Genomic DNA, 10,000 nt, shown 5'->3' on the forward strand with positions numbered 1-10,000 from the left:
TCAATTCAGGGCATAGCCCCATTTGAATAGGGGCAATAGCAGAATTAGTATGTATCATTGTAACTGAAATATTCATACGAACAGCACAGCTTCTTCCCAAGCAACCGACCAAGAATTAGATAACAAGTGTCTTTCCCAGCTGAAATACTTTGTAAGGATACAAATGCAAAACCACGTACAATGTCTTCATCATTCGATATCATCAACAAACAAAGTGGAAATAAATTTTCATCATTCGATATCACCAACAAAGTTCAAATAAACATGCATATACAATGGCTTGAAGGTCTTTCAGAACAGATTTCGAAACAAAGAGAACTTAATCTTCTCTGGATTCCTTGAACAAAGGATACAAGAACTCAGAAGGGCACATGGGTTTTACAGGCGGTTTGTATGTATGTGTAATTCAGAAAGATCCAATCTAAATCTAATAAATGTAAGTCGCAGATGCCTTTACTCCATTTCCTACCTACTCCTTGACTTTCTCATGTGTGTCTGCTTGTTTTACATTTATTTGTTTATTTGCTTATTTTCTTATTTATCATCAGTATTGTCTTTTTATTTTATTTTTATTTATGGTTATTTTCATTATTATTAATTCATTTTTATTGTTAAAAAAATTGTTGATTATTATTATTATTATTATTATTATTATCATTATTTTGTTTTGTTCTTGTTGTTGTCGTCGTCGTCATTATCATCATCATTATTATTATTATATTACTATTATTATGTGTGTTTTTTTCTCTCTTTTTTTTTCTCAAGGCGTTGGGTGACGCTGCTGGTCAGGCATCTGCTTGGCAGATGTGGTGTAGCGCCGGTATATGGATTTGCCTGAACGCGCAGTGACGCCTCCTTGAGCTACTGATACTGATACTGATTTCTCATGCATACTCAAGTCCAAGTTCAGATAAACATAATTTATTCGTACAATCGACACCCAATTAATTTCGCCTCTTAGCAATACAGCATGATGTAGGATTAATTTTACTTGGCAATAGATCATTCTTCACTTTCATTAACTCCAGTCGTGTCGGGCGTGCCGTCGACAACTCAGTTTACTTCGCCTCTTAAAAGTATATGTCTTACAGCATTATTGGCAATCGGTCATTCTTCAGTTACATTAATTTCAGTCGTGTCGTGTCGTGCTGTGCCGTGCAGTGTAGTGTTTTTGTGTAGTGTAGTGTAGTGTGTGTGTGTGTGTGTGTGTGTGTGTGTGTGTGTGTGTGCGTGCGTGCGTGATTGTGTGTGTGTGCTTTGTCAACTCGCTTATCTACCTGTTTTTTTGTTGTTGTTGTTTTTTGGGTTTTTTTTTAAACGTGCATGCCTGTAATTATACCCACCAGTCTCCTTATCTTTACCTGTCTGTCTGTCTGTCTGTCTGAAGCTTTAACCTGGTTTTCTCCTCCTTGTGTCAACAGGTAAGGGATGGACTTACAACGAGAGAGCTGAGGGCACAGAAGTGTATCAGTATGACACGACCAACACTATGCACTACGGGGGCTCGGTAACGTTATCCTGTGTATCACTTTAAAACGTTTGGCGTTGCTCTTCTTCTCGTTCGTATATATTCGTGCAGCGATCAAAATTAATGTGGGATTATTTGACTGACAAACCCTGCTGCACTATATCGTCTTTTCACTAGACACGTACGCCGCGTTCTTTCCCGAATACAGCGCGCCCCAAAACACTCTTATAATTATTCATAATGGGGTGTGAAGAGCGAATGAGGGATGGTGGGGTTTTGTTAGTTCGCACCCATTCGTGGAAGACCGTGCAAGCGCTTCAAGGACACCTTGAAGACAAACCTCAAAGCCTGTGACATAGACATCGCTTCCTGGGAAACTGATGCCCTTGACCGCTCTCGCTGGAGGATGCTGTGCTCTAGTGGCATAAAGACGTTTGAAAACAAGAGAACGCTGGCCATTAAGGAGAAGCGTGAGCGAAGGAAGCAGGGCTCAACTTCTGGAGACGTTTTCCCTTGCAACACCTGTGGGAAGTGCTGCGCATCCAGAATCGGCCTCTTCTCCCATATGAGGACACACACCGACAGATAAGCCTGCCTGCCTACTCATCCGTCGGATCGACGGGAGACTCCATCATCACATCCATGCTCTTTCAACATACGATGATGCTGATTTTTTTATTTAAAAATTTTTTTTTTATAGATTGATCTGAATGACATTGATTATATATTGCAACGTGTCGAGTAACACCGTTATTTATTATTTCATTTATTATTTTTAATTCTTAGTTTTACTACATATTATCATAAAAATGCCTCACGGAGATAGGCCGTCCAAAGAAAGTGGGTGGGGGGTGGGATTGTTTAATACTATCACCACGAGATCGGTTGGCAGCGAAAATATCATTTTTAAAAACATTATTATTAATATTAGTAGCAGTATAATTACTATTATTTATCATCATTCTTATTATCATTATCAGTACTACTAGTAGTAGTGATACCAGTAGCAGTAGTGGTATCTTAATTTTGAATGCTAGCTTTATCGTTCTACCAACTTCACTAATCAGGCACCCATGAATTCCTTGCGTCCCATAACTAGCGGAAACAAGTTTTGATTAAAACAACTTACATTACGTTCACACAAACGTGAAACAGCTTGCCATTAACGCAAAGACAAACATTTCATCAACTCCTCTTGTCTCCGAGAGCTTGAGCGGTGGTCTAAAGTGTTTGTCCTCCGAATGAGACGTTAAAATACATGTACAGAATTGCACTTCGCCTACGTAAAATAACCCAGAGGCAACTTAAACAAAAACGCTGTCCTTGATAACTCTTTCCATAAAAAAGTCCATTTCCATAAGAAACAAACAATAGAGACACAATATAAACTTAAACTCCTCTTCTTCCCCACCTCACTTTTTTTTCTTTCTTTTTTTTTCGTCTTTGACCGTGACTTTTCAGTTTTTGGAGGTGTTATTACATGTTAGAACTACAACGAGGAAAGCTTCTCATATATTATTTTCATTATTTTGATAGATATAGAGGTGGGTTTTTTGTTTTTGTTTTTGTATGTTTATTTTGTTTTTGTTGTTTTCAACCCACAAAAATAATTTGCGAGGCCGGTTACGAGCTCACCCGCAATAGTCAGATTTATGGACTAAGGGAGGCAATCAACGTTTTCAGTTCAGCCTTGTCTGCTTCTCTCCCTTGGACCGTCAAACACTCTTTCGTGAAATTTGTGTCGGAACTCATTATAATAGTGTGCCTGTTTCACGTGTATTCAAGATAGGACAGACAGTGCATAGTACGGTGGTTTGTGAAGTCGACGGAAGACACCTAAATGAGGTTTTCCCTTCCAGAATTTGTGACATGATATTTGCATTTCGTTCCCGCGAGTAAAACCCCCCGGTGCTTAAAAATTCTCTCTCTCTCTCTCTCTCTCTCTCTCTCTCTCTCTCTATATATATATATATATATATACATATATATATACATGTGTGTGTGTGTGTGTGTGTGTGTGTGTGTGTGTTTGATATATATATATATATAAATATAAATATATATATATATATATATATATATAGAGAGAGAGAGAGAGAGAGAGAGAGTAAACAAAGCCCAGTACAACACAAAGATCGTAGATATTTTACATGAATCAGATCGTCAGCTTATATATATATATATATATATATATATATATATATATATATATATATATGTACACATATATAATACCAATATATATATTTAACATTGCAAAATTATTCATTGCCAACCCATGGCGTCTTGCTGGGCGCACCACACAAATCTAAGATATCCAACTAAGATCGTCTTTCACATGTGTGAGACAAGATATCTTATTATCTCCCTTCCATTCAAACGAGTAAAGATACAACTATTGCCCAGACAGACAACGACAGACAGCTTATACTTATTGTACAGAGCATCCATTCAAACATGACACAAGCGTTGTCTGGCGATTTTCACTGAAAAATGAATCCTCACTGTGCAGTTGTATACCAAGTTTATGTAATACTTTACTTCCCTCTTTTCTTTAACGTCTTTTCACTCTCTCTTTTCATGTATGTATGTATGTATGTATGTAGATAGATAGATAGATATGCATATAGACAGATAAATATGAATATAGATATAGATATATTTACACACACACACTACTATCTAAACATATTCTTGCACTACTTGAATAGATGCGCACTGTCCGTGATATAAAATTACATGCAGTTAGGTTTCAATTCTTCAGCTTTTTCTGATCGTACTGCATCGATGATTCTGTAGCCTTTATATTCTTGAGTCAGTCACACGGGCGTGAAGCTGACCGTGTTAAGCCATTGTGAAATAGATCTGATGCAATGAAACATGTGCTCTGGAGAGAGACATTGATTGGAAGAAAAATCGGAAAAACCCGAAATTCGTTTTTGTTTGTTTGTTTGTTGTTGTTTTTTGGTTGTTTTTTTTTGTTTAAGTCCGGAAAGCTTACACGTGACAGAAAACCTACTTATCATTTTGCTGCATGTGATTCCATTAAAACTGTTGTTAATATTTCTGTTTCTAGGTATTCAAAATCCTCTATGAAGACCTGAGGCCGCTGATCACTTTCAGCAACCAGTACTACTTGTACAAGGATGTGTCTCTCAACCACCAGTGCAAAGGTGAGTTGCGCATGTTCTTTTAGTTTGTTTTCTTTGAATTGATGTTACTGAAAAAGAAAGAAAAAACACACCAACATCTATCTATCTATCCACACACACACCGTGGTGTGTCCATCGAGATCGATGATGACCATCGTTGTCATCCAGCTGGGGGATGGGGGGAGGGTGGTGGTGGGGTGGGGGGGAGGATGCTCATGAATCTATCTGTGAATGCGCAGATGGCTGAATAGTCCAAATGTTCGCTGACAGTTGGGGCAGACAAAGACAGGCATATCATTGTCAGGGAGCTTGTTTGCCCGTGACTTTCTGGCCTGCCTCTTCTGAACAGCTGCAGCAGTCCTGTTGGCCTCGCACAACTTAGCGCCTTTGTGCACAGCAGCGCGCCATTTGTCACGGTCCACTGCAGATTCCTCCCAGGAGTCAGGGTTGATATCAAACGCTTTAAGAGAGACTTTCAGAGTATCTCTGAAGCGCTTCTTCTGACCTCCGTGTGATCTCTTCCCTTGTTGCAGCTCGCCATAGAAGAGCTTTTTGGGCAGCCGATGGTCACACACACACACACACACACACACACACACACACACACATATATATATATATATCGATATTATTCATATCAACAGCACAGCAACGTCTGCTTTGAAATGTATGGAACATTTTATAATATACATGAAGTGAAAATGTCTTCTTCTTTTTTTCTTTTTTTTTTTTTTTTTTTGACAGACATTTAAAATTCACAGTGGCGAGATTCAGGTTAGTTATAACAGACATTGCTAATGTTTTAGGAAACATACTGACGTTGGGAAAAATCAAGCGTATCGAGATTTTTCAAAATTAAACATAGTCAGGCTCCTAACACGATTCTGAGTCAACAAATGACCGGTACTCGAAAGCTGTCGAGATTCTTTCAGTACTTAAAAAAAAAAAAAAAAGTACACTCAAACGTGATAAATAATACTTTTCGCAGTAACCAAGCAAGCAGGCAAATTTTCGTTCAGTTGTGTAATATTTCTGATCATTCTACCCAGAGTTGTACTGCTCCAACTTCACGGATGGATGCCACAACGGGGGCTTCGTGACACTTGTGGATGACCAGTGTTCCTGTCTCTGTCCCCCTGGGTTAGACCCCAGTACAGGCTGTGCTACCACCATCACACAAGGTAAACAGCCGCTTGCTGAGGGCGATGTAATCACTGGCTATAACAATGAATGAATGAATGGTATGGGTACTTATCCACCGCCTATCGTCGGTCGGAGACCAAGTTCTCTAAGCGCTCTACAAACTCGGGGTCATTCGAACAACAGGCTGTGCTACCACCATCACACAAGGTAAACAGCTGCTTGCAGAGAGTGGTGTGATCACTGGCTATAACAATGAATGATATGGATACTTATCTAGTACCTATCGTCGCTCGGAGACCGGGCCCATCCTACCACCGAACATTAAGAGCAGTAGGTTCATGAATAAGAGACGGGCGCAATAGCCGAGTGGTTAAAGCGTTGGACTGTCAATCTGAGGGTCCCGGGTTCGAATCACGGTGACGGCGCTTGGTGGGTAAAGGGTGATTTTTACGTCCCAGGTCAACTTATGTGCAGACCTGCTAGTGCCTGAACCCCCTTCGTGTGCATATGCAAGAAGAAGATCAAATACGCACGTTAAAGATCCTGTAATCCATATCAGCGTTCGGTGGGTTATGGAAGCAAGAACATACCCAGCATGCACACCCCCGAAAACGGAGTATGGCTGCCTACATGGTGGGGTAAAAACGGTCATACACCTAAAAGCCCACTCGTGTGAATACGAGTGAACGCAGAAGAAGAAGAAGAAGAAGAAGAAGAAGGAGACCAAGTTCTCTAAGCGCTTTGCAAACTCGGGGTCATTCGAACAACAGGCTGTGCTACCACCATCACACAAGGTAAACAGCTGCTTGCTGAGAGCAGTGTAATCACTGGCTATAACAATGAATGATATGGATACTTATCTAGCACCTATCGTCGGTCGGAGACCGGGCCTATAGGTTCATGAATAACAGACGGGCGCAATAGCCGAGTGGTTAAAGTGTTGGACTGTCAATCTGAGGGTCCCGGGTTCGAATCACGGTGACGGCGCCTGGTGGGTAAAGGGTGGAGATTTTTACGTCCCAGGTCAACATATGTGCAGACCTGCTAGTGCCTGAACCCCCTTCGTGTGCATATGCAAGAACAAGATCAAATACGCACGTTAAAGATCCTGTAATCCATATCAGCGTTCGGTGGGTTATGGAAGCAAGAACATACCCAGCATGCACACCCCCCGAAAACGGAGTATGGCTGCCTACATGGTGGGGTAAAAACGGTCATACACGTAAAAGCCCACTCGTGTGCATACGAGTGAACGCAGAAGAAGAAGAAGGAGACCAAGTTCTCTAAGCGCTTTGCAAACTCGGGGTCATTCGAACAACAGGCTGTGCTACCGCCAGCACACAAGGTAAACGGCTGTTTGCAGAGACCAGTGTAATCACTGGCTATAACAATGAATGAATGATTGATTGGTATGGATACTTATCTACTGCCTATCGTCGGTCGGAGACCAAGTTCTCTAAGCGCTCTACAAACTAGGGGTCATTCGAACAACAGGCTGCCTTCTTTGGTAGAGCCGACTGACAGCTGCCATTGGGCGCTCATCATTCGTTTCCTGTGTCATTCAATCAGATTTCAGGCACGCACACATACTCATTCAGACAGACATGTAACATTTTACGTGCATGACCATTTCTTAGAAATTATTTTATGTACCCCACCATGTAGACAGCCATATTTCGTTTTCGGGGGTGTGCATGCTGGGTATGTTCTTGTTTCTAAAACCCACCGAACGCTGACATTGATTACAGGATCTTTAACGTGCGTATTTGATCTTATGTGTGCCTATACACACGAAGGGGGGTCATGCACTAGCAGGTCTGCACACATGTTGACCTGGGAGATGGTAAAAATAACTTCTTGTAGCAACCTGTTCGCACTCCCGTTTTTTTTTTTGTTTTTTTTATTTGTTTTTTTTAACTCTGGGGTCATGTCTGCCTAGTCCAGAACAACCTTCCCTGGCGTCAATACCAGACTTAACTTGGAATGAGTTGACGGAGGTAAACTCCAACGATCAGAACTGACCCACCCACCCCACTCATCCACCTCACGCTCCCCGGTCCCCTTGTTGGGTTTTTACCTTTCACCGCAATATTTATCTATCTATCTATCTATCTATCTATCTATCTATCTATCTATCTATCTATCTATCTATATATATATATATATATATATATATATATATATGGTACCCTTGGGAGATTGATTTGGCCCAGTGAAAGTCAATGCCGGATACTACTAACGCCCCCCATGTTTGTTTTCCTTCAGCAGTAATGGAGAGGATGTGGTGCGCCAGTTATATGGCCAGCCCAGAACTTGTACAATAGCTTGATTCAACTCACAGAAAGAGGGTTTAGTCTCAACTAGTCAAAGGGGAGGGGAGGGGAGGGGGATCTATCTTGATCAGCCACAAACGGCCCCACCCATACCCTCCGCACACACACACACACACACACACACACACACACATATATAATAAATATGTCACGGCTCGTGACGTTTTCTATGCATGTGTTCATGTACAACTCTCTTTTCCATCCCTTCTCCCCCTTTCTCTCCCCCCCTCCTCTCTCTCTCTCCCTTCTCCCCCTCTTTCCATCCCTCTCCTTCACCTCCCTCTCTCTCCTTCGTGCTTTTACACGTGCATATCTGAGGATATGTGTATGTCATGTCCCTTCCCCTGAACGTTTTGTGAACTGTGTGAGTTCAGAAGTCTATATGGTGGGGAGAGAAAGATTTCTCTGGGCTTTTGATGCCAAGCTCTGTCAAGAGACGGATCACCGTTCCAGCGAGGGAGCTGTTGGGTGTCGTCCTACAGAAGTAGTGGGGTGTGTACGTTGTCACCCCCTTCTTTCTGTGTGTGTGTGTGTGTGGGTCTGTGTTTCACCCTGGGCAGCGGTGTGCCCATTTACCTGGTGACAGGTGAGGGAGTCTGTGTTTGTCTGAGTAACATTAATGTAGTGATGTGAATTGTGATATTGGTTGACATTAAAGTGAGGTTTAGGTTACTTGCAAGGTCGGGGTGGGGTTGTTTTTTTTAGTGGAAATCTTTTAAATCCAGCATTCTTTTATCTCTAAATATTTGGGGGGGATTAGTAAATTTGTTGTGTTTAGGTGTATCATTTTTGCCATAATTATATTCAGCTCGGATTGTTTCAGGTCTGTAATGGTGATTGTCTAATTGCAGTATGTAAATTTTCCCAAACATTTTTGGTGGGGATGGAAATGTGATGTAATTGTAATGTAGCCCGACTGGTGCTGTTTATATTATTCGGAACTAGTATGATGGAAACTGAAATATTGTTATTGCCATTTGTGGTTAGCGTAATGTATATTGCTTTAGGAAGAGATGAGTGGGGAGGGGGTGGGGGGGGGAATGTACTCTTTTGCAATTAGTAAAAAAGAACATAGTCAACAGAGCCAGCGAGGTGTTACAGGTTTTCCTGTTTCCCTCCCTTCCGTGCCACTGCCTTCGACGGATCTCCGGGACAAGTCTGGAATGGTCCTAGTCCCCCTTCTAACGTGTCACCCCGAAACTCCCTCACTCCCGTTCCCGTTCCCACTTTCCCACTGTCCCTCTTGCCCGACCAGCTCCAGCCAACAAACTACCAGCGTGGTCCGTCTTTGGCTGTCAGCAAATGTCTGAACTCTGGCTTCGTGTTTGAGCAGAACTGGCGCTGCAGTTGACAGCAAATTGTATTGTGCAGTAGTTAGAGGTTATTTTGTGTGTGTGTGTGAGTAATGCTTGGGTTTGAGGCGTTCATTTATTTATGTATGTTTACATGACCATAGTAAAACGAGCTGAACTTTTCTGTGTCTCCGTGTTTGTGTTGTCGGGACGTTAGTTAGTCTGGGAAGGGGCGGGGGTTCATGGCCAACCCCTTACGGGTTGTGACTATATATATATATATATATATATATATATATATATATATATGCAGACAGAAGGTCAGAGAGAGAGAGAGAGAGAGAGAGAGAGAGAGAGATTGGGGTGAACTGTCCTTGACAATATTTTTCATAAAACAGTAGGTATGCTTTGATCCAAAGAAACCCAAATCCTCATCAACTGATATATATATATATATATATATATATATATATATATATATATATATATATATATATATAAAGTTGCATTCACAAAGCAAAACAAAAAAACGAAAACGGAACACACACACACACACACACACACACACACACACACACACACACACACACAAATACATAAAATGAAATAAAA

General features: G+C 41.3%; 1 protein-coding gene across 1 annotated transcript in view; it reads left to right on the forward strand.

Moving 5' to 3' along the window:
- Positions 1 to 10,000, forward strand: part of LOC143297173 (uncharacterized) — a 57,361-nt gene that overhangs the window by 16,544 nt on the left and 30,817 nt on the right. The window contains exons 8-10 of the mRNA XM_076609366.1: positions 1,422 to 1,507; positions 4,545 to 4,641; positions 5,670 to 5,801. Of these exons, the coding sequence (XP_076465481.1) occupies positions 1,422 to 1,507; positions 4,545 to 4,641; positions 5,670 to 5,801 (315 nt within the window). The remainder of the gene's footprint in view (positions 1 to 1,421; positions 1,508 to 4,544; positions 4,642 to 5,669; positions 5,802 to 10,000) is intronic.

This window comes from Babylonia areolata, chromosome 22, assembly GCF_041734735.1.
Source record: "Babylonia areolata isolate BAREFJ2019XMU chromosome 22, ASM4173473v1, whole genome shotgun sequence".
In the NCBI taxonomy this organism is placed as follows: Eukaryota; Metazoa; Mollusca; class Gastropoda; order Neogastropoda; family Buccinidae; genus Babylonia; species Babylonia areolata.